The following is a 27,883-nucleotide window of genomic DNA, read 5'->3' as shown; positions in this document are numbered from 1 at the left end:
TCCTCGTCCTTCATAACATCGGCGTCCAGGTAGTCCTACATTAAGGTAGGGTAGCATCGACTACCTCCTACTAGTAGCCATCGAAGAAGGTTTGGTCCATTGGCGGGGAACTCCCCCGCACTCGTTAATGACGTCGAGCGAGTAATTGCCGGTCTCAGAGGTCAGGGTTTCGGGGGTGGCCAGCATGCTGCGTCAGGGCCATCTCATCGTCCTTGGTCAACTCGAACGAATTGCTGTTGCTGCTCGAGGGCTTGCTGTTGCCCTGGGGGTTGTGCTGCACCGTGACCTCGTACTCGAGTCGCTTGTGGATGCCGCCCAGCTGGTTCATGGCGCCGTCATCGCTGTCGTTGTCGTTGGGGTCCGATCGGATCCGCGACTTGGTGAAGGACTTGAGCGCGAGGTCTTGCTCGTTGCCGTTCCACTGCGGGTTGTGGTTGCCGGTGCGCGGGCCCGTGTTGTTGTAGGAGCTGGAGCGGAACTGGTCGCTGCTCTGGCCGTTGCGGGCCAGGCGGGCGATGAGGTTGGCCACACTCATCTCAATGTTGAGCTTCGTCAGATAGGTGACGGGGTGGAACTGGATGTAGACGACGGGGTTGGGCAAGAACATCAGGCCGATCAAGAAGGCCTTCGAATAGTCAGTACGGCTGTCGATTGAGCTGCTAAGCAGTAAGGGGAAATACTTACGTCCATCAAAATCGAGAGGATTAGCAGCTTCACGTTGAAGCCAACCAGGGGTTGGTATTTGACGAGACCATGTTGGTTGACAAGGCGCTCCTTCACAATTCGCACAAAGTACCAGTTCAGGCCAGCATCGACAATGAGGATAAGCACCTTGGACACAGGGTCATAGTACTTGTTCGCGAGAACAAAGCTGAGGACAAACGTATTAGTCAAGAACAGGCCGCTAGGCTAGATTGAGGGCGGAGTGACTCACCCTTCGTTCACAGGAGGGTCCAAATGGGATGGGATCCAGATACAGAAGACCGAGGCGTTGATGAGGGTGATGGTGATGATGGTGCCGTACTTGATCATACGGACAGTGGCCTGACTCTCCGCAATAACCGCAATACGGTTGATGATAATCTGCATTAGAAGTTGGATCTCGAAGACCCAACAAAAAAGAATAAAAAATAACACCGGCACCCTGCAAGGAGTTCGGTTAGTAGCTGGCTTCAGGAGACGAGAGATAGACGGTCGTAAAAGGGGTCTGGCAGTGACTCACGTTGGTTTTAACACGCCATCTAAGAAAAGCCAACCGAGGACGGCGATGACGATGTTGACGGCAATCTCACCCCATACCATGTAGATATAGATACTGCGAGCCGGGTTCTTGTTGCGCTTCGTCTGCTTGATGGCCTCCCAGGCGGTAAGGAAACCGAAACCCAAACTGAAGCCCGCGGCCAGAGAGGCGACCTGGTAGTCTACCTTTGTTGCCGCCATATCGACTGTGGTGGGTGTGCGTGCTTGGGTTGGTGGTCGACGAGCCGTGTATTATCGATATGACCAAGAAACGAAATGCAATGCTATGGCGGCACCCGGGCGGCCGAAAGTTCAATGGGAGATCGAGTGTTAAAAAACCGACAAGTCAGAATCTCATCCGGGCTTTGCTTGTTGGGCTGGCTTTGCTGGGGCGACTCCTGAGCTGGAAGAAACGGGGACCGTCTGCATCATATGCAACCCCATGTTGTATTTAATGCAGCAGTGGTCCCTGTCACTGGGGGAGCAAAGAGATGAAACGGATGAGGGAGAGGCTCAATGGCGAGAAGCGAGGGTCTGCTCGGTAGCGGAGCCCTCATATCAGCCTAGAGGGCCTCTAGACGCGAACGGACTGCCAATCTTGGGCTGGACGGGAAGGATGTTCGGATACCAGTCATCGCCCTGCCTGTCATTGTCGAAGGCATGCCTGTCTTGGGTTGCGTGCATGCAATGTACGCGGTACATACATGTCCTGCCCGGCATTTACCAATACTGCGTGTGCTGGAAACGGGCTCAGATCGACACCAACTACCAGACTGCTCGAAGCGTCCCCCCACACACAACCTGGCCACATGGGCACAGGGTATAGTGGCAGCAATGCAAGCGTTGGCTTCGCGATCTGCTCGCAGAGAGCGACGGACTGCGCACTATCGAGCAGGCGCTACCGATTAGCAACCGTAGCGCCCGTTGACTGTTCGAGAATCCGAAACCACAACAACACACACCAGACGGCTGAGTACCACGGCTCGATATGGGTCGATTTCCGTCCCTAGTCTCAGGCCTGCTAGCAGCAGCAGAGCAGGTGGCACCTCATGGTGTCTGGTGGCGTCGTGGTTGTTGGCGTGCGACGGACCGATTTGGTTTGCGTGCAGTGGTTTTAACGGAGTAATTCCGCAATAGTTCGTCCGTTCGGAGGCTGTCATTGGACGGGATATGGGGGAGGGGCGAGTCGCGATGCACTGGCCTTACGGTGCTCACTGTAACTCGCTGCTAGATTGGACTAACGGTTCTGTTTGCACGTCTGTGCAGGCCATGTCTAGGGGCTCTCTAGGAGATTTTATAGTGGGCGCACGCGGTGAAGCGGCGCAGACTGCCCTGGCCACGGCACAGCAATCCGGCAGTCTATATAATGTGCTGCAACCTAAGATCGGCTCAGTATAATTTTCCTGACGATCCTTTCTGCTTGTAAGGATGCAATGGGCTGCTTTCGTCCCTGTGACTCCAACACGTTCATTCCATGCGACATCCCCCTTATGTAAGGACCCCTCCCTTCGGCAGGCGACCGCCGACAGCTGGGGGCCATGATTGAATGCATTGCACCAAGTAATACATTATCGTCGGGGTCTGCGGACCATGTGGATATCGTATTTCGAGCTAAAGCCATCTAGTGTTCAGCTCCGGTGTTCCTAACTGCCAAGACCATCCATATCGGTTGTACATAATTATAACGATCGCTTTTGCCCTGCTGATGCTTGCTTCAAGGAGAATTTCTTCCGCACCAAGCTCCTTCGCTTACTTCCAGACCAGGGTGATCATACATGCTATGTAACCGTCAGCCCTTCTAGGAGAAGAAAAGAAGAAGAAGAAGAAGAAGAAGAATGCGTTAATAACGGCCATGCAGTCCTAGATTGTGTACGCGACCAATGACGGATGTATCTAACCTCCTTCGATGATTCCAGCCCCTGACAAGAACGCTAGCGCTGAATCTTCTCAAGCCACGCAGCTTGGCCATTGCCAGACTACTGGGAAATCGAGTGTGTAGCAAGCCAATGAGGTCAGTGAACTACCGAGAGCTGTAACTATTCCCACGAGAAGAGCGACAGGCTAGTTTTGTGGATATCACTTCATTGGCTGGTTCTTGACGGATCTTTAGGCACTAGAGTCTACTAGAGGGAGCTCTGATAGCAGATAGTAGCCTACATACTGCCTGACAATCGTTCATAAAAGTATTTCCGGGGGATCCGGTGGCTGAACAACAGCTTGATAATCGTGCTTCCCCCTCAGACGAAGACCAGATCACCCTCTAGTGCTGCGCGAGAGAACACACTAGTAGTACTGGCAGATCTCGACAAAACCTACCACCCACACTTTGAATGACTCTGGACATGATAGAATAGCGTGCTGCACGAGTCGAGGCGATGTCGTGTCGTAGAGAAATCGTCCCTACGAGGGGGGCCAGACTCGTTGGGTTCTACGAACTATTCGCAGGGCAATATCTGTCTTGGCATTTCCTTGGGACGTGAGACAGAGAAGAGAGCCACCCATCACCGGTCTCGATGGTGTGACAAATCTACAAACGTCATTGAGCCCTCTGCCCTAGACCCTTGACCCCAAGGTAGGCTTGTGGCGATTGCATTTCATCTGGCCCCGGAAATTCCCAAAGTCAATCGTTACCGGTACTACATATCAGACATCACATGCCGCTAACATGCGAAACAACAGACGGACAGCGCTCGAAGCGACCGCCCAAACCACCATGACATCTGGTCAAAAGGCAGAGAAGTTCGTGTTAGTGTTGTATGCATTGACAACCCCCCAGATCAGGATCGGCACACTCCTCCTCCGCAGTCATACTATCACGGACCTTCTCGGGTCCCTCCCAAGGCGACTTATGGTAACGGTCCACATGGCTTGCCTTCAGACCCTCAATTATACTGTAGCAGTAGCCTAAACGAGAAAGATGAGAGGGCATTACAAAGACAAGGCAAAATGGAGGGCTGTCGCGACAGACTTTTAGCGTCGTGTTCTCTCTGATCTCGGCGTACTTCGGGATTGCGTGCATGATATACCCAACGTAGCTATCTATATCTAACTAGGAATCTACACTGCGCGAGAACACGAGAAATTCACTAATGGATGTCGCTATCTTAGGAAGTCCCATAATAGCCGAGCTCTGACCTGTGGGCGCCCCGTAAGGTAGATGACAGCCCCTTTATCCGATCCACCGTCTTTGCCCTCTGGACAGGGCCGGACGGACTACAAGCTCGAACCGGAGCTCTGGGACCGCAGGCATCAGGCATCGTGCTTTCCGCGACCACAGAATAGCTGCCGCTAACCTCGTGAGCCCTCTGTCTCCTACATGCTATATATAAGTAAGGGACCTCTACCCAGGTACGGCTTATCCACCGGCCCCCGACACGATGGGGAAAGACCGGCCCAACGTACGATTTTTTCTCCTGCAAACTCCTCCCATTCATACCAACACTTTGGTTGCTGGGAGAATATGTCAGAACACTGTGGCAGCAATCCGGGAGGAATCATTTTACCTGCATGGGATGGGGTAAGGTCCGGCCGAAACCCAGAGGTCCGGCAGTCATGGACACGGTTTACAGCTTCAGGACTGTTGTGGCGTCTACTAGCTTGCATGCAGTTTTACAGTCACGTAAATCCGGGCACTATCGTGGACGGCTTTCCGGGCTGCAGAGATTTGCTACGGCCGTTAGCTTCCGATGGGTTTCATAGATTCCGATGGACCTCGTAGCACGCATGTTCTCTTCTTCACTTTTGGTTCAATATCCAGTCCTCCACTCACCATAAATGAGAAAAGGGAAACTCACAATAAGCCTTTGCCTCGGTTACCCCATCATCAGACGGAAGTTATACTATTTTTGGTGACCCTTCCCTGGCGCGCACCCGAGAGCTGTCAAACTCACGTAGGGCAAAAAAGCTCAGGGGCAAGCAAGGTGCCATGAGCACAGGGCTGGTAGCCCCCTTTCCCTTATCGTACTTGGAGCCTTGTCTCTGTCTGCAATATCCGGGTGGCCACAGTTACGCCAGCGAAGTGTATCGATGCCACTTTATCTTTTGTTGGGCAGCCCACCGGCAAGTTTATTTTTGCTGCTGCTGAGTACGGTCCTTATCTTCTATCAGGGAGCCAACGATACACAGTGTTCACTTGGAGCGACGCCGTTCCAGACATTCTCGTGATCAACATTGCCAACAATATGTGTACCACTCACTTTGCCCAAAGGGCCTGAGCTGTCACAAATTTTTAATGGTCATGGAAGCTCACAGGGCTTCCATTGTGAACTCGCACAGTAAATATATAGCGAATAAAAGCGTAGCTGCGTGTCTAGACATGTCAAGCACCCCTGAAGTCTTCTTGTTACAGAGGGTACAGTGTTTTTGCAAAAGGGTGTGGGATGTAGTGCAGCTGTCACCTAAGAAACTAGCAAAGAGATCTAGGTTTAGACCGGATTTGACATGCACAGCTACACTTGAAGTGACTCACTTCGTCACGATATTTGATCGTGAGCATTGGGATGCACTTCCCTCGGCCGGACTTCATTCCAACAACAACGCCAACACGACGACTATGAACGCAAGCAGGGAAGATCCGGGATACTTGGGTCAGTCTTGTCATTAGCACGCCGACCCGGCTTTCTGTTGTGGTTTCCTTCTCTCCCTTCACTGAAATTCAACGCAAGTTCAGCCCAGCAGAAATCGCGGACGATTTTCTTCTAGTTAAGTACACAAAAGAAACCCATAAGAACAAGTAGCTATCGAGAGAAGACAAGTCGTTCAAGGGGGTTGATGAGGTGAGGGTGGAGTGAATTGTATGAGTATAGTAGTAGCCATAGTATTAGCTCAAGAACAACAGCTGTAGGATGAAAATGTTCGAAAGGTGATTGAAAGATATAAGGTCTGGGGTTCGCTTCCAAAGATGTTGAAAGGGTCGGGTGCGAGGAGAGGTGAGTGAAGTGAGTCGTTACTTTGGTATTTATATTTTATTTCCCTCCCAAACAAACACAACTGATTCAATGCCACTTCCGGTGGAAGGGCAGAAACAACCTACATCAAACTACCCTCTAGATGTAATACTTTCAAAATCTCTCGATGATATGGGTAACGGGAAAGCCCTGACTACCTTGGTATTAGACCAGAAATACCAGCGATCATCTTCCTGTTATCTCGTTTGCTATTGTGACACTCCGAGCAATGACCGACATAAGTTTTGATCGGAAGTCACGATCCCTGGATCACGAATTCTTCCAACTCCAGTGTCATTCGTTCTGTACCAAAATAGTGTTTGCCTTCGTGTGCCTCTGCAAGTAGCTCTGGGACGCTGTAGTCGAGCCAACCGAGGAAAGACTTGTCTCTTCCTTTTCAAAATGCCTGTGCTGTTCCAAAATTGGTTGGCTGCTAATCACTGAAAAGACGTGTACTTGGAATGGGTAAGGACGAAAAAGGGGGGATATGTCAAGTGGTTGAGCATGCTTGGCAAATAAAATACGTGACTTCAGGTTTGGTTTCATCACATCTCATGATTCATATTGCCCTTTCTTGATACACATTACCAAGTTAGCCCAGTATATTCTTTTCTTTTTTGCTCTTCGGTTCAATGTCAAGGTATGAACCTAAGAAACGAAACCTTATAAATATAACCCTTTAAATCAACGCACACAACCAAGTGGCCATTATACCTAATGGCCTGAAAGCTTTTTCAAACACTAGCCCAGTACATATGGTAGAATGGAAAAGAAGCAGATCGTCTTTCAGTATGTTGATTTCAACAACCAGCCATCGAATCGGTTCCTATCACCTCGTAACTTTCGAGAATATCCCCTGAAGCTGAAGCCAATGCCATTCCGAGATAGTGACCCAATGTGTAAGTCAGATATATTGTCTACAATTGGGGTGCTCTTTATTTCTATTGTAATTTCGGGGTATATATTGTATGAGCTCTTTGGTATCACAGTTACGAAGGCTAGCTTAATTTAGCAGCTGTTCTTTCTTCTTCGGGTCGATGTCAAGCTGTCAACCTGACAGAAATGCATGAAAAAGATTGTGCTTTCAATTTCTAAATTCGTGCCAAGTAGGTCAGACAGGATTGAATTGCTCAATAGGAACATGTCGTATATCGCGGAATGAGGAACGCGTATATGAAGTGTGTGGTACAGTCGATATAACTTTGCGGACACATTCAACACATCCTTGTCCTTCATCGACTGACTTGTTTGTACCGGATATTAGTCGGAACGAAGATTCTAAGCTAACACAGCATATGATGTTGTAAGATTTAACATGCATACGTATTCTGATCCACGCAGGCATGGCAGCTACGGCAACAAGAACATGGGGCCGTATCCCAGGAGGTGGTCTTCACTTGGGTTTCTGGAGATAGACCAAAGACCTACGAGCCCGGCTCCTGTGCGTCCGTTTTTGAGGCATGGTGCACATGAATAGGATCATTGCTGACACTATATAGCAGTTGCAGCATCGCCGAAGGCATTGCACGGTGTCCAGCAGCGGAGACAGCCCCCGCTGACTCCCTAGTGCTGTCCAACACGAACGTTGGTTTACACGATTGAGTTTGGAGCTAGTAAAAGGTTATCTACGTATCGTATCGTACCTTCTGCTATGTACGTACCAACGACACCAAGGCGGGCAGAATCCTACATGTCGGGATTTCGCCCAGCCGAGCTTTGACAGGGAGAAAATGCTACCCCCAACCCAAAGCAAATGCCCAAAGAATACGCGTCCAGTGCACTTCAATTCAGGGTCCCGGCTAAGAAGAAACGATGACGTGAGGTCACCTCTTGACTTGGTTAAACCCCCTGAATATGACGCGGTCGAGTTGATGACATAATAAATAGCCTACCACGGCGTAGCTTGGAATGGGTAAACAAACCCGCCCGACCGAGCTGCATCGCTCGCATTCGGCGATACGGCGAATTCCTCTCTCGCACAAAAGCGCTGGCATCAATTCATCCCTTGATTAGAGAGCTCCCTCAGCGGCTATTCATGGATTAGAACATTGCAGATACACTGAATGATAACAGTACGTAATAACTCATGACACATGTGACGAGCGTGGATGTATTTTTTTTTTTTTGTCTTTTTGTGTGTGCAATCGCAGGCAATCCTGGGGACCGATGAAGCACTTCTGAAACCATGTCAGAGAACATATTCTTCCCCCCCTCAGGACAGAGTGAGGTTACCGCAGCAGGCAGGTCACACAACATACTCACTAGTTGCCCAATTGGGAGCCTCGGTTCACGGGCTGTAGAGCGTACCGCGCAATTGGGACGGACAGTGGGGACGGTCGAGACGTCGAAATTGTCGCTCTGCCGCTCCGGGATCTGGGTTCTTCGTGTTCTGGACCGTCAGCCGCCCTGTCTTTCTCTTTGCCCTCGCTCTCTCTTGTGTAGCGCCCACGTGCTCTCCATACAATTTGAAACTCGCTCAGATCTTTTCTCTCTTCACCCGCACAAAAAGACCAGTCGCCCTGCCGGGGTCACTCAGCCTAGCGACTGCTGTAACATGGAATGCATACACGACTCACCGACAACCTCGACCGACCTATCGTGACTTTGCTTGTTCACACACGCCGGCGTTTGCACCGACGAGTTCATATTGCACGAGCGAGGTGGAATCGCAAGCCCTGCTGACTCGAAATCATCATATCATAATATTACGAGAAATCCCCCTTTTTCGAAACCATGTGAAGCTAAGGCGGAAAAGGAATTGTTATCGAAAATTCTAGTGCCATTGTGAATGGCTAAAATCGGAGAGCTTTCCCCGACCCTGAGGGCTGGAAATGGGCAATCCGAGCTTTCGGAAAGTCCGTTATTGCTAATTAGACAGTGCGGCTATTGGATCTGCAGCAGCACGTTACCCTACAACTTCTGCAAGACGAAGGATGCTTTTTTCTTCTTCTTCTCTCTCTCTTTTTCTGTTTTGCTTTGTTGTTGTTGTTGTTGTTGTTGATTATCTCCGTACGGAATACAACGTAAGGAGTATCTGGTCGTGATATGCATTGAGTGATAGAAAGCGTTTCACGGTGGTTAGCTGGCTGCCAATTGGCTCCATATGGCAACTGCGGGTGCAGATGCATGCTGCAGCCCATCGTCACTAGGAACCCACCTGCATGCCATTGCCATGCAGCGCATGCCCAGCATGATGGGATAGCGGGGACTCGGACCGTGAAAAAGTGTTTATTATTAGCCAGTCATGCTGCGCCTTCGCATTCCCAACCCGACACTGACATGAGCTGTGACGGCCGCGCGCAGCAATCGAGCTTCAACCTGGCTTCTCGAATTCTTGGCGATGGACTTGGGTGTTTGTCAACTGTGAACAGGTTGATGCCTGGATGTGCATCAAGAAAGCCAAATCGGATGAGCTGGACTGGACTGGACTGGACTCTCTTCTGCTGGAGCAGGTTGGGCTGTGGGGTGGGTTTCATGCTACTCGTGGTGTACGATGGATGGAGGCGGTTAGTGTCTCTGTACAGGCAGCCAGCCAGCCACTCGCCAATTGTTAGTCAGGATGCATCAATTCGCATTGATGTCAGTGTTGATTTGACAGCTGGATGTCCATCTGTTTCTGCCTAAGATGGAAGTGGGAGTGGGTAGGGCCAATACATGGAATAGACTTACCAGGCTGCAGCAACTCTAAGCACCCTCTCAATTACAGGCTCATGTTGTTGTCTGCCGATGCACCTCTGCATTTCTCCACCCTCACCTCCAAGGCATCCATCCATCAAACCCGTCAAAAAGGCCCTGTCTTGGCTGTCTTGTCTCACTGTCCTCGCAGCTCGCAAGTCGTCCCCCGAAGGAGAATCCCAAGTCCCCTCGCAGACCCTCGCAGACCCTCGCAGACCCTCGCAGAGCGCTCCCTTGTCTCCTCGTAATGTTGGTCGGGAAAGATCTCATCTGTTAAACCCATTCGGTATCCACTTCCTTCTGCCCACCCAATCCATCCCCTCCATCATTCCCGGACCCGGACCTGGCACCTGGACCTGGATAGATTTGACACGGCTGCACGGGTCGTGACTGCTGACTTGCTCGACTGACTTGACGGCTGGAGGGGCAGCTCAACCTGGTTACGACAATTCAATTGCGAAACGACTGATTTCTCTCTCCCTCTTTTTTAAAATTATTCTATCTTATTTCTGGCTGCCGTATCGTGATTCTGAGCTCGCGCACTCACACACGTCATTCCTTCTTCGTCTGTCATCTTGTTGTTCCCTTTTTTCTTTTTATCCCCCTTGTAGCTGAAAGTCTACCTACTCTGCTAGGCCATTTCTCTTTTCTCTCCCCCCATTCGCATTATACGATAAGGGTACCTACAGTCTTAAGCTGGCTTGTCTTATTGAATCCACAAGCCCTCACATTCTTTCTCTTTTCTCTTGTATCTCGAGGAGGCAGAAGCTGTCCTTGTTGCCGTTAGCTTTAATCCTTCAATTCTCACCCAGCTGTTGATTCTGCAGTCGGCATTCCCCCGTCGCATGGCTCTTAATCACTTCCGCTACTGCACCTTTCCATCAGCCAACCACCCCAAAACAAAAACCACCTACCCTTCGATTTGACTGCAACCCAGTCAATATCAATTGTGGAATAACTGGTTGATTCAGTCTTGATACCAGCCTGGCCTGCCCACGTTTCCAACTATTGGAGCAAAATCATATTACTTGGAGATCCGTCTGGCACGAACAAGGTTGGGGGCGTCAACTCCGTTTATTCACCAAGCTGAACCTCAGCCACGATACCGACGATCAGCAAGCCAACTCACCCATTCGCCCATCTCCCCCGCAAACTCGGCGACACGTCTAATACACTGGTCGTTATTGTATACCTACCATTTCCAATCATTGGATTTTCCTTTTTGTTCTCCTTCATTAAAGCGTTGCAGCATCGGTGTTATCCACTGTAGCTTGTACGCAACCACCCGCATTTGTTTCTATTGTGTCTGCTGGGTCATTTTCTATTTCTCAAGTTCCACCACCATGCTTGATTTGCATGGCCACTGGCCTGAGACGGCGAGGAAGAGAGGCCGGGAGGAGGAGGACAATGGTGCTGCCGAATCCATGGGCTTTGGCGACCACCGCAATGTAAGTATTGCCTCGCAAGCCATAAACTTGGACCTTTCCATTTGCGAAGAAAGCAATGAATCCAATGATGCATCTTCTAACCACACTATGCGCTTAGAAACGTCTGCATTCGCTGCCTTTACGCTCTTCACCTCCGCAGAAAAAATGGTCCCACCATCGCAGCTTAGCTACGACCACCCTCACTCCCACTCCTACGGACTCGGACTCGGAAGAGATGCAGGGTCGGTCCCACCTTACGCCGTGGGTTTCCACGCTCTCCATGCAACAGCAACAGCACGCACCCAGCTCTTCGATGGAAGTCGACAGGGATACGGATATGATGGATGGTGCGGCGGATCTCTCTGGCCAGTCGGCCGCAGACGGATACGGCTCGAGTAACACCGGTCGGATTCCGACGCCCATTCACGCGACGTTTGCTGCTCAAGTACGGGGAAATAACTGGGCCTCGGCGAACCAGCAAATGCATGATGCAAACTCGAATTTCGGAATCGCGGAGTACTCAAACCACATGGGCCATGCTGGAGCTGTTGCAGGACAGCATCATGCATTCCCACCTGCCGCCGACCCCTCGGTCCCGCGCTCCTTGGATGGCTCGGCAGGATGGTCAATGATCCAGAACCGGCGGCTCCCATCGCCTATTAGTGAAAGTGGTGGCGAGGAAACGCCCACGAGCCCTGGCATGGTGCTAGATGCAACTCAACAGCAACAGCAACGGCCGTATCTTCCGCACATGCCTCATTCGACAAACCCGGCTGCCATGGGCGCGCTTCATCCCAATTTGGAGATTTGCCATGACCACAGTGCCGAAACCGACACGGGCATGGTGGACGCTGACGGCGATGCTTGTTCCGAAGGGGGTAACTCGCCATCTTCAGCACCGACCACGCCCTCGCCACGCAGCAAGTTTGGCCACCAGCGTAGCAAGCACACGCTCAATAGCTGGACCATTCAACCCGGCATGAAAAAGTCGTTCAGTATAGGATACCGGGCGGATTGCGACAAGTGCCGGCAGAAGATCCCAGGCCACTTCAACCACATTATTGTATCGTAACTGAAGATGATGCTGGCATACCTGTGCCAGACACCATGCTGGTTTACGCCTTCCTACGCTACTTATCCGATGCATCGAAGACGCTTACGTCTTCACGAATCACTGCCAACAACTGGGTACTCCAAGTCGGTGGATGTTAATGCCCGAGCGAGACTGCATCAAGGGGTTATTCTGTTTTTTGTCACTGGCTTACCGGTTGCTTTTCTACTGTTTTTGTTTTTTTGGGCCTTTCAGTGCCCCAATATCCTTCACACTCGTTTACTACAGCATTTGCAAGCAATGGACTTCAGGCGTTCAGGGACTTCTCAATAATGGGAGAGCAACGGATAGGGGTGTATCACGTCATTGGGATCGCGCGACAGATTTTCTGTCAATATATAGCGATGGGTATGAGCCCGATGGCAAGCGAATAGTAGTAGACCCGAGTGGCAGCACGACCCGCTTCTGGCGTCATCATACCAAAAACAAATTGAAAATAGAAAGCAATTTTACTTGCATTATATTTGTGTATTACTTCCCACCATGCAGCGTCCCACATGAATGTTGGACTTACGAGGTGTGATGTTTACCGCGAGCAGCGCTTTCCGGCGGACCAACGGGATTTCCAATGAGCTTAACGCTGGGTAGCGATATGGTAAGGGGTTGAAGTGATATCAAAGAACGATACCTATGTACAGATATCAAAACGTGGTGGGATCTTATCTTCAAGGAGCCCAAACGTAGATCAATAGATGTACGATACACATCGCATGGGTACTTGATTGCGATTCGAACATATGTACAACATGAAAATTGTATATACCTCAGAAGTTTTAAGATATAATAATAAGCCCGTTGAACGCCTGATTCGATGCACCTTCGTCGTCGTCGTCTTCCTCATCCATCTATCTACCAGTAACAAATAACAATGCTGATACACTGGAACCCAAAACCACACAGCCACCACCACCACCACCACTATGATGCCTATCGATGCAGTTCTCTACCATCCATTTACTTTGCGCGCGCGGTGTTGAAGACAGCAGAGACGATGATGGCCCAAGAGAGACAGAGAGAGCATGGCTCAGTGAAGCAGGTATGTAATACACGGAGAAAGTTCATCCTTTCTCTCCGACGGGTACAAGTACGAACAACAAGGCAGAGAGACAGAGATGGGCTTGGATGTCAAGTCTATCCTTTTTTTGCCCCAAGCGAGGGTAGTTTGGATGGAAGAGTGTATCAACGCAACACCCTTGTTGTTCTGTCCAAACTGCCTTCGTTTCGCTTACCACAACCACCCCTTCTTTTGCGGCTTCTCCTGCGGCGCAAGGCCTATTTGGTCCAAGGGCCCACCCTTGCGCTGGTTGTCCCGCTCCGTGTCGAGCGCGGCCTTGACGTTGTCCTTCTGCTCGTCGAGGGCGCGCATGACGGCCGAGGGCCGGCCCGAGGCGGCGGCCTCCTCGTTCTTGAAGTTTAGGTTGTTGCTGTCGTCGACGCCGGCCGCCGCCGCCGTGTCCTCCTTTTTCAGCCCGGAGAAGAGCCAGTTGCTGAAGCCCTTCTTCTTGGGCTCCTCGGCGGCGCCGCTCATCGAGGCGCCCTGCATGGACTCGCCGGGCCAGACGGTCCTTTCGGCGGTGCTGGTGTTGGTGGTGGCGGGGGCCGTGCCGAACGCGGCGGCGGCCTCGTTTGCGATCAACGCTGCGGACGTCTGGCTGGCGGCCGGGTTCAGGAGCTTGGGCAGGGGCACGCCGGCCTGCTTGGCGCGCTCGGTGGCCTCCTCGACCATGCTGATCTGCTCGTCGGTGGCCTTGCCCGTCATGTAGGCGAGGCGGGCGGCGTCGAGGCTGTCGGACTGGAGGGTCTGCTGCATGGCGAAGAACTCGTTGCGGCGCTTGCGGTTGTACATCATCATGTCCACGGTGGCGTAGACGGTGACCACCAACGCGAGACCTGGGAAGCAGCAAAAAGAACCATGTCAGCTGGGAGATACTCCTTTCCTTTGATTTTCCACGGCACCGTTGCTTATATATCGTGAATCCCGGCACCAATTGGCGATAACGGCATACCCCCAAAAAAGTCGAGACGTAACGTAACCCCCGCGCGGAAAAGGAGATAAAAGAGACTTACCACTGAAACCAATGAGTCCCATCACGGTGAACCGATGGACCGCGTCCATGTACCTCCTCGTGCCGCCAATGACCTTGTCCAAGCGCGACACGTCGTGATTCTTGGCCGCCAGATGCGCGGCCCGCAGCCGGCGCACCTTTTCGTCGAGGGTCTCGGGGGCGGCGGGGCGGTTGCCCAGCGGCGGCGGCATGGGTTTCCGGGGTAGCGGGGCGGACCTAGACGCGGAGGAGGAGGAGGCGGCGGCTGATGTCCTTGAGGACGACATGGCTGTTGCGTTGGTCTGGGATGACGATGCGGCGGCCGCTGCGGAAGAGGTTGTGGAGGAGGAGGAGGAGTTGGTGGAGGCCTTCTTGATGTTGGCGTGCGGCGTATTCGAGGTGAACAAGGTGGCTTCGGCCACGCTGCGTGGGCTACCGACTTTGGCCATGTATACGTCTCTCTCACACACACTCGCGCGCGAGGGGTGGTTCTGGGGGAATTCTGGGTTCCGATTCGGGTCCGACAGAGCTGGTAGATATTTGATCGTTCAGAGACGCCACTCCCGTCCCCTTCAATCGGAGAGATGGGTTTGGGACAGATAAGATAAGAAGAAGAGAGCGAAGTAGAAAGCCCAGTCAATTGTCACAGCATAAGCGGGTGGTCCGTCGAAATGATTGTGTTAGGCTTTGCGACTCTGGAGGAATTCCCGACTACTTCATTGGCTTGTTGCAATCCAATTCTTCCTCAATGATCAGGAGATTATTTTTTCCCCACGAGGATGGAGCTCTTCGCCCGCCGATTCGCTATTCGTCCCCCCAATTGAACCCAAAGAAGGTGGCACCTAAAAAATCCCAGCTTAGCTCCACGAGCTGCCGGGCGGGGGGTCCATGCGTTTTGGGGGGGCACTTAGACATTTCAGCATGTACTTACTCTATTCCCATCGTGAGATTTCTATCATGAGCATGCGAAAGCAGACATCGTCTCGGTACAGGAAGGGAGACATGGTCTAAGTCATGTTTGGTTTTGCGTAAAGCCATGTCTGTACAATTATCTGCGTGTCTTCTCCTGCACACCTATGTTCGTAACCTTTGATAGCCAATGTACGCAGCAGATCGCACGTATCCTTAGATAGCCAATGCACAGCGCAGCAGTTCGAGTGTGTGTCTAGATCTATCACGGTCTCTTACCCGTGCAGATCAAGAACGGAAACTCCATGTCCTCCCCTTGCTCCGCCGTGCCCTCCCCCGCGGCCCCGAACTCGCCGGGGAACTTCTCGACCTTTTTGCGCGCGCGCCAGGCGACCTCGACCCGGACGTCGGCGAACCCGACGTCGCGCATCAGCTGCCGCATCGCCGCCTTGGGGACCCCGTGCCTCTCGACGCCCTCCATCTTGCACTCCGGGTGGAACAGGCGGGCCGCGGGCCCGAAGTCCTCGAAGTCGGTCAGCGCCGCCACGCCGCCGGGGCGCAGGCACCCCAGCATGGTCCGCAGCACCGGCGCCAGGTCCGGGATGTGGTGCAGGACGAGGTGCGAGATGACGAGGTCGAACTTGATCCTATCAGCTCTACCACCGACATGACTGCCGTCGCCGTTACCGTTGGGCTGTTGCTGCTGCTGGGCGGGGGGCAAGTTAGGGTCCTCCGGGTCCTCGAGCATGACGCATATGGGCACGACGTTGGAGAAGTCCCGCTTGGGCAAGCGGATATTCCGTTCGTTTTCCTCGGCGACGCCGTCCAGCTTCCACTTGAGCTGGTCGACCATGCCCTCGGCGGCGTCGACGGCGACGACCAGCCGCGCGTGGGGGGCGACCAGCAGGCTCAAGGTGCCCGTGCCGCAGCCGATCTCCAGCACGTCGGGCTTGCCGCCGTGGGCGGTCTGTGGCAGTCCTGTGTCGGATGAGTCCCTAAAGCATGTGACGTTATTCTGGATTGCCCGCCAAGCCTCGGCGCTCATGGCCTGGATGAAGGGGTTGTTGTCCCACGCGGCGGCCTCGGCGTTGAATCGCACATTGTTCTTGTTTGTCGTAGTAGTAGTATTAGTGGTTGATTTTTCCGTTGTCCCATGGGACGAGAGCGTGTCATCACCATTGGATGGGGCTGCTACTGCCAGTGTCGCTGTTGTGTCTGCTTGCGCCACCTTCGGTGCCGGTGCTTGCTTCTCTGCCTCTATTCTTTTTGTTCTCCGGGCCGGAAGGACATCGGCGTTAAAGTGCGCGGGCGCGGGCGCGCTTTCACCAGTGGATGCCGCCGCTGCCGCCGCTGATCTTGTCGTTGGACCCATTATGCTATGCCGCACGGTATCTCATGTAGCAGTAAGTGATATTGGAAAGCAGCCTATCACTACTTTGAGAGTATCGTTATGAGTCTGCGCCAGTGAAGGCCAGTCTACATTTACATGTGACTTTATTGGAAGAAGTATTTCATGAGAACAGACCTGAGATGTTGTGGCCGGTGAAAGACGCGGACGATGGTTGATGGTTGATGTTGACGGTTTGCAGCCGTCTGCTCCAAGTAAACAAACAAGTACCCCGCATGCCGCCCCTCAGCTTGTTCCTGCCATGACCTCGATAATTCACACGCCAGTGTGCTGGGTAGAGACGCCCGCAAGCTGAGATATCCTACGATACGCGCTCAAATTTCACTCAAACACGTGGGGAAGCTGACAGCATCTCCTCTAGGCTTGTGTTGCGTGTGTACAGCAGCACTCACTCTACACGGATGTCGTTGTGTACAAGCCCGTTACACATGGAACCTTCGAACAATCATGATTCCCTTCAATTGCATCCTCCACGATGAACACCAAGAAATCCAATAGAATTCCTTCTACGCCTTAAAAATACCTGGCTGTTGGCTTATTTTCAGTACTGTTCCCCTGATGCCAACGCTCCTCCAGCTTAGTCCTCATCGCACTAGTCTCGCCCCCATCAGAAGCAAGAGCCGCCTCGTATGCCATACGGTAGACATGCAGGTCCTCACTAAACAACATTCTTTTCTCCGTCCATCCCGTGCAAGCCCGAATCTTCCCGCTATCCACCCACTGACTAAACCCAAAGACCCCAGTCAGAGCTGGGCCGTCGTCGTCGTCAGGCCCCGATCTCGCCTCCGCAGACAGCTCGTGCCTAAAGACGGCGCCCCCAGGGAACTTGTACTCCCTGGCCAAGGCCGTGAGCACATCGCGCGTCGTTTCGTATCTGGACGCCGAGATGTTGAAGCACTGCCCATTCACCTTTTCGCGAGGGGCGCGTTCGGCAAGCGCCACGTACGCCTCGGCGCAGTCGTCGACGTGCAGCGCGTGCATGATGCTGCCGGGGTGGGAGCCGATGGACAGCGTCTCCGCACCGCCGGCGGCCGCAACGCGAGAAGCGTAGTCGAAGACGAGGCCGTAGTAGCTGCTGCCGAGCCCATAGACATTGGTAGGGCGCAGCACCGCAGCATCGACGACATCGTCCAGCTCGAAAATCCCCGTCGAGGTCGCCGCTCGCGCCACGAGCTGGGCGGGAGGATTGATCGGCGACGTTTCCGTGTGAGGCGCCAGGCCCGGTGCTCCATCCACATCGGTGGTTCCGTAGTCTTTGCAGCCGGAAGAGAGAAGAACCAAGGGCCGCACGCCGTTCTTGTTGCTGGTTTCGGCCACGCGACGGATGAGCGAGGTGAGTTGTTGGAAGTAAGCAGAGTAGTCGACCGGTTCAGCGCATCCAACAATCGCATCGATAGTTGTGGTGTGGCTGTAGAGTCTTTGAGGCAGCGACTGGTCCGACAACGAGCCGATGAGCGGTGTAACCTCGGCCGCGTAGAGCGAGGAAGCTGCCTCTGGCCGACGGACCAGGCCGAAAACACGCCATCCCGCCCTCGCGAAGGCTCGACACACGGCCAAGCCAATGTAGCCATTCGCCCCAACCACCAAGACGCTTCTCTTCGTAGTTGTCATTGTTGTTTAGCCGTGTAGATACCGGGTGCTGGATGCTTCTTTTAGTAGACCTGAAGTGGGCGTGCACTGAGCTTTATATACATATATACAGATTATGGTACCCCTAAATCAATCCAGCCTGTTTTACAAATCTCAATTGCGCCGAGTGAGTGATCGGGCGAATTGATCCTACCGATTCGCCGTGATAGTATGTGGTAGTCTTTGGGATATGGAGTTACACCGCACCCAGGTGGAACTATGGGCCGCAAACCACCCGCCCCGGGACCACAGAAGTTAAGATGAGGGGGATTTTAGCCCCGCGGCGGCTGTCCCATGAAATGCAGGAATCCTCCACCGAAGAAGTCTTCCATGCTCGGAATGACCGGTTGGTTGACTTCGAATCCAGCTGGGTGTATGGCCTCGGGGGGTATCGGGAATGTTTCTCCAGCGCTAGGAAAATCACTGTTTTCAAAGTTCCGCTCGGCTATCGATGATGGCGACGTATCGTGGCCAGATGCAGAAATCGGGTAGGTCGATAGCGGCATTGTCTGGCTATTCCATCCGGGGAGATGCCGCCTTTCCTCCCTGGGCGAAGTTTTCATATCATCGTGATACGATCTTGGCGTGCCGATCCTGGACTCAACCCTTTGCCGCGCTAGTTTGGCAAACTTGATGGCCCACGACTTACTTGGCGTACGCATGCACCATTGCTCAAGCCGGGAAATGAGGCCAATACTGACTGACGCAGGCACCTTGGACTGGCTTTCATCGTAGTGAGCCAGGATGAGCGCCGAGTATCCGATACAAAGGCAAAGATATGTTGGTATTGTGTCCATCAAGAACGAAGGCATCTCGACAAATGTCTCGAGAACTGAGTGCGCATACTTCGCTGTGTGTGCTTGCAATGTTTGCGCATCTTTCTTCGTGGGTGGTTTGGGGTCCGGTGTGTCCAGGATACTGCTGACTGGTGAATCAACCGACATATTGGAGAGGAACGTCTTCCCGCTCATCGCTTCGCCGCTTGCCTCGAGGGCATGCACTGCAAGAATGAGGTACGCGGCAAAATACCCGATCCTCAGCATGGACGCGGTTGGCAATGCTGTAGCACTCCGTCAGCAACAAAGATTTATAGTGGCATATGGATGAACTTGGGATTGCTTACCCATCAAGTGATTCCACTTCTGTTTCCATGTTTTGAACTCGCTGCATTCGCCATGGGCATCGAGGTAAGATCTTTTCCTGAGTTTTGAATGCAGCACAGAGTACAGGAGAACTTCTGCCACTAACATGCCGTCTTGCATACTGGCCTGGTAGAAACTCAAGAGGATATTACATTGATTGATGTACGATGTCTGGAGCACTGACGGTCGTCCGGTAGTAGCAGCCCAGCTGTTCGCAACAATTAGCGCTCATGTCAGAATCGAATTATCGCAAAGAACATGTCTTACTGAAGATGGTGCAGGCAGACCGTCGACCACAGGTGGATTGCTTGTCGGTCTTGGATATTCGAGCTACCGTGTTTGATGTTGTTCACAATCTTGGCGAAGCTGATGCTGAGCATGGCCTGCTTCACGCAATACCCAGTCAAAAGCCAGGAATCGATGTACTCCGGCCCATCCTACAGCCTGTCAGTGGGCGCTCTGAGCTTGAGTATTGGGGGCTTTCCTTACAGCATGGTCGCTCATAATCAACACGGCATTGATCTCTTCGAGATTCAGAGGACTCGACAGCAACGTTTGCCCGAGAGTGATTCGAACTTGCTCGTAAACCTGGCGGTGGGCTGGCGTTCCGCAGAGATCCTCCCGGTAGAGGATAGCGCAGAGGCAGACAACGCTGTGTAAGAAAGGTGAGATCTGGCGAAGATCTGCGGCGGGAGAATCAGCTGCGTTATGTACCAGCAGCAAGTGGCCATGGTTTCGAAGAAATCTGCGATTCGTGTCAGTGGCTAGTGGGTGGTCAAACAGGCGGCAGCAAACTCACAGTCGGACGAGCTCAGTTGCCGTTTGCTCATCGAGGAGCTGCAGCTGGACCAAATCAAGCTTGACGTGTTCGAGACGTCGGTAGCCTTGTGTGACCTGTTCGCCAATCTCTCGTAGGACGACGGTTGGGGCTGACGCGGTCGCCAAATCGACAGGGTCTGCAATATTCTCCGGCCCCTCATCCTCCCTGGATGATTCCGAACGCGCAATGCCGTTGTGGTGAGTGGGTGCCGATGAAGATTGCCGATGAACGTCGCTGACCAGTCCGAATTGGCGTGAGACGAACTCCACCATGCTCTTAATCTCGGCCAAGGACTTCTCATGACGGCTCAGCCTGTTTGTAATGATTGGTTATGAGATTCACGTGAGAGTTGATGGTTCGGAGGCCCGCTCACCTCTCTTCGATGCTCGTCGAGCCATTGTCAGCCGGTTTGGGATGACTCGGGACATCCAGGACCTCGCCTTTCAATGAGCACTCGATCCTGGAAACAAAATGAGTCAGCGACAAGTCGTGATGAGAGCTTTCGGGAGGACCGGGAAACCTGCCTCAGAGTGACACAGCGATGACAGGCCTGGGCGCCGGGATCATATTCGCAGCGGCATTTCAGCCTCTGGCACGACTGACATGAAAACACCCTCCTGCGGCGCTTCTGGCCGGCGGTCTTGTCGGCGGCGCCGGATTCGTCCTTCTTGCGCTTTGTCAGGCCGCCGTGGGGGCTGTCGGCAGTGGTTGAGGGTGTCCCATTTCCATCCTCAGTCGGGAGTGGTGGAGGTGGATCGGCTGGCTGCATTGAAGTCGGCCTGCAGTGCTACCAGGCCGGCGGTATCTTCACTTCTAGTTGTACAGGTTTCGGGGAGAAATGGACACGATGCCGTCGGAGAACGCAGGTAGCGACGCGCTTTGAAGGGGAAAACCCTGGCTCCACTGCGCCAGGCCCTTCTAGGCCACGCCCCGCCGGTTATCGGTGGCTGCAATCGCCGACCACCTGCATGTCAATGTAACCTCGAGAAAGCGTGCGAATCTAGCATCTACCATTTTGCTCCATTCTGAAGCCTGAAGCCAGACTCACTATCTAGTCTGTCTGCGGTCTATTTATGTCGAGTCTGCGGTTTGGATCTCACGTGATGCTCGACGGCTCACTGAGATGAACGCAGATTCATCGACAAGCTTCCCCCTGTCCGTGTGGAGGAAAAGCTCTGGCATCCTTAACCACGCCCACCATTCTACTCATACAAAGAACAACCACGACCTTAGTCGATCATAATGACGTCCTGGTCCTCTTCGGTGTCGGAAATCTCTATAATCTCTGGGGCTGCGGCTTTGCGAGCCTGGTCCGTTCGCTCCATGACCTTGCGTATGTGGCTGAAGAGATGCTTAGCAGCAATTGACGGGAAACAGTTGCCAACCTGTCGCCTTTTCTCGCCCTTCGTACCAGTGAATTCGTGGCGAACCGGGAAGCCACAGAGCGTAGCTAGTTCACGGAGAGTGAACTCCCTGGTACCCGATGGGTGGTAGTCTCGAGCTCCCGACGTTATAATGGTTCGGGGCAGAGCTATGTTCCCATCCCATGCTGCCTTGGGAATATCGAAGTGCTTCGTCTGGGCGAGGTCATAATCGTCCTCTTGGCGAGCTCTATTGTTCGGAATCTTTCCAAGTGCCATATTGACGGTGTTCCATCGTCTGAGATTACCGAGGCCGTGCTCGGAATGGCTGTTAGCAGGGAACTCGGGTAGCGGCTCGCCGGGACATGAGCCGATCATGATGAGACGTAACCGTCTCATAGGAACGCCCCAGTCTCTGAGGTCTACGATCTTCCATCTAACTGAGCAGTGAAGATCAATGAAGCTACGTATGAGTGAATTGAAGAAACCTGAGTGCTTCGTAACGCTCATGATACCATAGGCTTCCTCCAAGGTGAAGATCCGAGGTCGCTCTTGCGCAATAACAGGCATACAAGAAAAAAAGAGCCGCCTGGTTACTTTCATCATTTTTTCCAGGTGTGCTGTGCGCCACCGAAAACGGCTGGCAAGGAGGCGAGACATGGATGATGTCCAGTTGATCGTGGTCGATGTCGAGTCGTACTTCGCTTTTCTCTGGGTGGAGGAAGTGGAAAATGTCCGTCTCGTACAACCGTGTTCCAGGGAAGTTTGCGCGGTAAGTTTTACAAGCGACTTTGGCGAGCTCACAAGCCGCCTGGACATTCAAACGGGCATCTCGCGCACCACATCTGTACCCATCCACGTCAGTGATCACATACTTTCCGTCATACGTGTTGAGAAAAGGGCTCACTCACGATGCTCCTCCAGCACCGGCGAAGAAGTCACCAAAGGAGTATCCATGGTGACCGCGAGGCTGGATGTCACGAGCTGCATGCTCTCGTCGAGCTACAGCGCGACCCCGAACCACCCGGCCTGCTCTCCAAGCTTTGAAACGTTCCATTTCATCTACACAGTATCCTGCTGTAAGTTCTTCCGGGTCCATACGCAAGAACGCATATTCACTGGGAGGACCGCCTGTTGATCGGTTAGTATTTAGGTATGTCGGTGAAGTTCGAGGATTGTGTGAAACTTACCTGCTCGTCTCGTCTGCGCATTCTTCCATGTTCGCTTGTACTTCCAGCGGCAAACCAGCCGTCCATTGTCTTCGCCATGTTGAAGGTCTTGAAGGCTTGCCCCTCGAGGCGGTTTGTATTTGAAAGTTGAGTAACTGGCGTTCGTGCACACAAGATCTCGAGGCTTGATGACTTCTTCCAGAGCTACAGCAATGGTAGATTGCTGATCCTCGGGCCGCGGGTCACCGTGGGTTGATTCAACGATCATACATACCTCGTTGAGCTTGAGAGGAAGTCGACCGCCGAGATTGCGAGTTCGTGTGAATGGTAATCCATATACAACACAGCCGCCATGAGGTGAGTGAGTGATGGCAGTTACTTTGAGGAACTGGATAAGATGGTTGTCTTGAATACGAGGGATCTCAAAGTAACTGCCAATTTGAACCGAAAAGCCGTTGTGCTGGAGAGGATGATGGCCATGGAATGGATATGCGAGGTTGGGTAAGACGACATGCGGTTGTATATGAGGCGGCTCATCACCTGTTAGATCGATGATGGCTCCCACCTCATCACGAATCTGTTGATTGCCGTCTTCATCATTATCGCATGTCAGGTCGATGAGCTGGATGCCGTCGCGGATGCATCCGGGGCCATGGCGATCATCATCGTGGATGATGATGGGAGACCCGGGGTGACGAAGCGGTTGCCGAGACATTTTTGCAACGCTTATCCTCTTACCTTTAATTTTCAAGGTGAGAGTGGGAAAGTAGGTGCAACGAAAGGTGGAAAGAAAATTGTCAAGCCGGCGATCGTGGAAGGCCTGTCACACTGGGACCGGGGAAGCTAGGCTACCCTGTGCGGTGAATTGACGAACCCTTTCTGATAGTACCTTCCGCTACCTATTCTTCTGCACTTAGCTCATACCCGGGGCTCACATACATACAGCACAGGGCCTGCCCAGTAAAGAGATATTTCTTATACATACCACTTTGATCCTACAATGATATACATACTACTGAACATGGTTTCTTTTACATGCATAGGCCCTTTCGAATTGAATATGATATAGTCTCGGCGAGGTAAGAGAGAATGTGAAATCATTTAATGATTATTTGTGGAAAGAAAACGGCGAGCTGAAAGTAGTGGAAGGTTATTGATGATACTCGAGTAAAGACTGGAGGATTTGATCCTGAACAACAAAGGAAGGAACGGATTCCGAGCCAGGTTGCGTGTTGAGTTCCAGGGCGGGTTCCGGGGAAGGTACCGGGGCAAGTATCCGAGCCCCGGTGTATAAATGCTGATATAGCAGCAGAGTAGTAAGAATAAAAAAGGGTAGCTAGCTACCCTGAGCCCAAGGGACCCCAATGGCACCATATCGTACAGCCTTAAGGCAACAGCTTTGCTATGCTTACACATGAATCAAACCATAGTGATAATTAGATGAAGAAATTGAATATAGTGATTGTTTAGTTCTTAAACATGCCGTTGGTTTAAACAAGACGATCCGCTCTTGCCTAGTGTGTAACAAGCCGTGCTGTCATTCTAGTAAAGTCTTGATATGATATCTGTTTGTAGTCTTGGATACATAGCTACATACACACCTTTCCACCATGAGGAAGACTTGGAAACGACCTTCTTACTTTGAATATAAGACCGACTCTTTGAAAATAAAGACATTCCAAAACCAAGTTCGATATGGCCCCTGAATCAACTTTTCACCACCTGATCTCAGCCCAGCAGGGAGCCATGAGTTTCTTCCAAAAACATAGACACACGAATTGTCTCGCCAGGAAGTCAGAAGAACTCAGACTTACATAACCATACTCGGAAGCTCTTTGAGCCCTGCGCATTGTGCCAAGTCAGCGATCACGTGGACACGCACCTGGGGACTTGAGACTAAACTTACATCCATCCACGTCCTCCGCGACCGTCTGCTTCTTTGTGCACGCCATGGAGACGTCGGGCGTCTGCGTCTTCAGGGCCGTGCAGGCGTTTCCGAAGCACCGCGCATCCAGGCCCCTCTGCAGGGCGTCGCCTTTCCACCCGAAGAGGTAGTCGCCGTGCCAGCCGTAGCCGGTGTCGTCGTTCATGCTGTACACGAAGGGCTGCGAGCCGTCCTCGGGCCAGGTGGACTTGTCGTTGAACTCCCGAGTGTCCCACATGACTTCGTACATGACCTGGGGCAGTCGGACCGGGTGGGTGGACGGGCAAGGGCCTGTCGACTCGAAGCTCCCGCTGGCCGGGTAGGCCACGTGGCTCTTGTGGTCGGGGCTGTCGAGGTTCACTCCATCCCAACATCTGGTTTTCGTCTTTTGTGTCAGCATTTGTCTTCGCTTATTCTCAATGAAAAGAAAGAAAAACGAAAAGAAACAGTGTTAACTCACGTTGGGAAAGTGATGGTGGCTCTGATCCCTCCATCGCAGCCTCCTGCGGGAAGCTGGGCGGTATCCATACCGCTGCCATCCACACAAGGTGCACCTCCAAAGGGCGTCTGCTGTACGTTGGTGTAGCACCGATGGCATAACTGCTTCTGCTGACCGGCACTGGTGCGCAAAGCCGAGTCACCCACCAGCATACGGAAGCCCTGAAATTTCTTAGCTTTTTGTTCGGCGATTGCGTGAAGAAAGTATTCTTACCGGCTTGAAAGCCGTAACAGTGGTCTTTCCATCGTACGGAGGGATGTAATAGATTGTCATACCCTCAGTTCCTTGCAGTCCCTGAATTCGAATTGGTGGTTAGCGTTGCTTGTCACGAAAGGAGTTGGCGTACTAACCAGGTTGACCATCTGCTTCACACGTTTGTACGTTCCATTGCGAGCTTTGAAGTACAAATTTGCAGTCCAATAGTTGGAAAAATCCTCGCTGTAGTCACAGGTGGTGCAAGTTGACTCTTCGGAGGGGTCGTATTCAACGGGTGTCACTATCAAGTCAATTTCTTAGTGGCTGTGCTGATCGCCCCCCTCAGAAACAGGAACTTACTGGTCGCATTGAACGAGTCCCCTCCCACGATTTGATGGATGTGAGGCGATTGGATCATCCCTGGCGTGACCAGGGGGTCAACACGCTCAACCACAAGTCGGGAGCATTGGAACCGCATCATGGCCGCCGTGGCGAACTGAGCCGAAGCACTGTACGGCATGACAGCCGCAGCTGCGAGGTAAGACAACTTCCACTGCATCTTTGTTAAGGCTTGCTTTTTGGTTGGCTTCTCACAAATGAGATGAACGCTACTGAGGGGGGTTAATATAACTTAACTTCCCCTTTCTCATTACTGCTATTAGCTGCTATGATAAATGATGTTATCTTTGGGGATCCGTGGCCATTTCCGGACTTACAACAGGTTCCGAGGCTCAAGGCTCCGGGTAAAGTACGTGTGGACTCGATCGAGTATGCTGGTTGGGCCGACTCAACTGCCGATCGTTACAGCCAATCTATACTCGCCCGACTGGGACAGCCAGGATGAGAAGACCCAATCAGCACCTTTTGCCAAGGAATTGATGTTGGACCATATATATTGCTTCTGTGCCGATCTTTGATAATTGTGGCTTGGCCACTGCCTGCCACTTGCCGGTCTCCGAACGATACCAGCCACTGTCCTCAATAATTGTGACACGAATGATAAGAACAGGGTATTCAGTGTATCAAGCCAGGAATGCACCAGTTATATTGAGTCATATCCAAATGTAGCATTATCCTATATGCGTCTACGCCAAGTCGCCTCAGTTATCAAACGAGACTCATGCGCGCGTCAAGGACCAGATGTCACAATTCTTCCACCGATGGTTGGACTGGGCTGAGGGGGATCTTTGACCCCCATCCTCACAGTGGCCTTACGCGAGCAGACCAGATCCCTTTCAAACTCTTTAGGATCTGCGCATCGCTGTCCCGCTGGCTGTCAGGCTCCTTCAAGGCCGCGTCGAATGCTCCACTCTTCCACAGCTTCTCCCACTCCGCGACGAACTGAGCGACGGAAGTCGAGCGACTCGGCCGCCTCGGCGGGCGAATGGCGCGGTCCAGAAACGCCCAGGCGATGGCGACGACGCGGTCCTCGCGCGGCGGCCCCCGCCCTCGCCGCCGACCTGCGTCAGGGTGTCGCGGAGGTACGCGATCCACAGCCCGAGGGGCCGGGCGGCCGCGAGGTCGCGGACGGTGTAGAAGACGGTGGCCTCGTCCATGAGGGCGTTGGACGCGACGACGGCGTCGAGCCAGGCCTTGGTGTGCGACTCGCCGCGCAGCCGGATGGGGCCCGACCGCCCGTCGTCGGTGCGGTTCTGCCGGCTCGTCCGCGTGAGCGACTGGTCCGCCAGGTACACGCGGGCCCAGACCTGGTCGCCGAGGCGGGCGACGTCCGGGCCCAGCCGGCCGTCGCGGGTCGGGTCCGCGCCCGCGAGGCTGGCCTGCGACGAGTACGCGATGTTCTCGAGCGTCGCGTCGAGCGTCTGGCGCACGTCTTCCTTGGTGGCGATGCCGGCGCGCGCTTCGAGCTTCAGCACGTACTGCGAGATGCGCGTCAGGCTGCGGTGGGCGGCGACGAGGGCTTGGACTAGCTCGCGCTCCCTTTCCGCTGGGGTTCGAACGCCCTTCGGTTCTGTGGTGACTTCTGGCGATGGTGGGAGAGGAGGTTGGTCATCGGTGCTGCTTTGATCAGCAGTTGATGAGTCACGATTAGATTCGTTAGACGTGGTCTCGTTGCCGCTATCAAAAGAGAAGGCCGGAACGTTGCACCACTGGCTTTGGGAGTTACTGCCCGCAGACTCGTCAGCTCCAGGCTGCTTGCGAGCTGTATGGAAGTCAACAGGATACGGCATTTGTTTTTAGAGCGCAGTATATAGATATAAATACTTGAGGAACGATCGGCCACGCATGGATGTCAGGGTGTAGTGCTATTATTACATGTACTAGCTATGGGAAGACCACTGGTATGATGAACAAACATTGGTGGGTGTCTCATTGTTTAGCTATGATAGCTGAAGTGACTCGGACAAAGACCCAGGACGATTATC

General features: G+C 52.9%; 9 protein-coding genes across 9 annotated transcripts; 1 reads left to right on the top strand and 8 right to left on the bottom strand.

The window, feature by feature from the left end:
- Positions 1 to 154: 154 nt before the first annotated feature.
- PG998_013330 (uncharacterized protein) lies at positions 155 to 1,440 on the bottom strand (the record flags this gene model as incomplete). The annotated part of the gene is made up of 4 exons (XM_066880146.1): positions 155 to 625; positions 685 to 871; positions 935 to 1,144; positions 1,223 to 1,440. 4 exons carry the CDS (start codon positions 1,438 to 1,440, stop codon positions 155 to 157), a joined length of 1,086 nt encoding a protein of 361 aa, XP_066724285.1.
- Positions 1,441 to 11,203: 9,763 nt separating this feature from the next.
- On the top strand, positions 11,204 to 12,359 carry PG998_013329 (uncharacterized protein; the record flags this gene model as incomplete). Its single annotated transcript, XM_066880145.1, has 2 exons — positions 11,204 to 11,308; positions 11,406 to 12,359. The coding sequence occupies 2 exons, from the start codon at positions 11,204 to 11,206 to the stop codon at positions 12,357 to 12,359; spliced, it is 1,059 nt and encodes a 352-aa protein (XP_066724284.1).
- A 1,264-nt stretch (positions 12,360 to 13,623) lies between these two features.
- Positions 13,624 to 14,892, bottom strand: PG998_013328 (uncharacterized protein; the record flags this gene model as incomplete). The annotated part of the gene is made up of 2 exons (XM_066880144.1): positions 13,624 to 14,288; positions 14,466 to 14,892. 2 exons carry the CDS (start codon positions 14,890 to 14,892, stop codon positions 13,624 to 13,626), a joined length of 1,092 nt encoding a protein of 363 aa, XP_066724283.1.
- Positions 14,893 to 15,617: 725 nt separating this feature from the next.
- On the bottom strand, positions 15,618 to 16,724 carry PG998_013327 (uncharacterized protein; the record flags this gene model as incomplete). The annotated part of the gene is made up of 1 exon (XM_066880143.1): positions 15,618 to 16,724. One exon carries the CDS (start codon positions 16,722 to 16,724, stop codon positions 15,618 to 15,620), a length of 1,107 nt encoding a protein of 368 aa, XP_066724282.1.
- A 549-nt stretch (positions 16,725 to 17,273) lies between these two features.
- Positions 17,274 to 18,371, bottom strand: PG998_013326 (NAD(P)-binding protein; the record flags this gene model as incomplete). Its single annotated transcript, XM_066880142.1, has 1 exon — positions 17,274 to 18,371. One exon carries the CDS (start codon positions 18,369 to 18,371, stop codon positions 17,274 to 17,276), a length of 1,098 nt encoding a protein of 365 aa, XP_066724281.1.
- A 290-nt stretch (positions 18,372 to 18,661) lies between these two features.
- PG998_013325 (uncharacterized protein) lies at positions 18,662 to 21,120 on the bottom strand (the record flags this gene model as incomplete). The annotated part of the gene is made up of 7 exons (XM_066880141.1): positions 18,662 to 19,449; positions 19,513 to 19,739; positions 19,799 to 19,968; positions 20,021 to 20,276; positions 20,331 to 20,663; positions 20,725 to 20,811; positions 20,864 to 21,120. 7 exons carry the CDS (start codon positions 21,118 to 21,120, stop codon positions 18,662 to 18,664), a joined length of 2,118 nt encoding a protein of 705 aa, XP_066724280.1.
- A 460-nt stretch (positions 21,121 to 21,580) lies between these two features.
- PG998_013324 (C-5 cytosine-specific DNA methylase) lies at positions 21,581 to 23,596 on the bottom strand (the record flags this gene model as incomplete). The annotated part of the gene is made up of 4 exons (XM_066880140.1): positions 21,581 to 22,152; positions 22,310 to 22,557; positions 22,624 to 22,843; positions 22,903 to 23,596. 4 exons carry the CDS (start codon positions 23,594 to 23,596, stop codon positions 21,581 to 21,583), a joined length of 1,734 nt encoding a protein of 577 aa, XP_066724279.1.
- Positions 23,597 to 24,691: 1,095 nt separating this feature from the next.
- On the bottom strand, positions 24,692 to 26,058 carry PG998_013323 (uncharacterized protein; the record flags this gene model as incomplete). The annotated part of the gene is made up of 6 exons (XM_066880139.1): positions 24,692 to 24,723; positions 24,788 to 25,179; positions 25,266 to 25,465; positions 25,518 to 25,598; positions 25,655 to 25,800; positions 25,860 to 26,058. The coding sequence occupies 6 exons, from the start codon at positions 26,056 to 26,058 to the stop codon at positions 24,692 to 24,694; spliced, it is 1,050 nt and encodes a 349-aa protein (XP_066724278.1).
- A 641-nt stretch (positions 26,059 to 26,699) lies between these two features.
- PG998_013322 (uncharacterized protein) lies at positions 26,700 to 27,688 on the bottom strand (the record flags this gene model as incomplete). Its single annotated transcript, XM_066880138.1, has 2 exons — positions 26,700 to 26,840; positions 26,864 to 27,688. The coding sequence occupies 2 exons, from the start codon at positions 27,686 to 27,688 to the stop codon at positions 26,700 to 26,702; spliced, it is 966 nt and encodes a 321-aa protein (XP_066724277.1).
- Positions 27,689 to 27,883: the final 195 nt, after the last annotated feature.

The sequence above is a fragment of the Apiospora kogelbergensis genome (assembly GCF_038363985.1).
Source record: "Apiospora kogelbergensis strain CBS 113332 chromosome Unknown utg000009l_segment0_segment0, whole genome shotgun sequence".
In the NCBI taxonomy this organism is placed as follows: Eukaryota; Fungi; Ascomycota; class Sordariomycetes; order Amphisphaeriales; family Apiosporaceae; genus Apiospora; species Apiospora kogelbergensis.
Note: the sequence above shows the minus strand (reverse complement) of the source record. Positions and strands in the feature narration are given on the sequence as shown.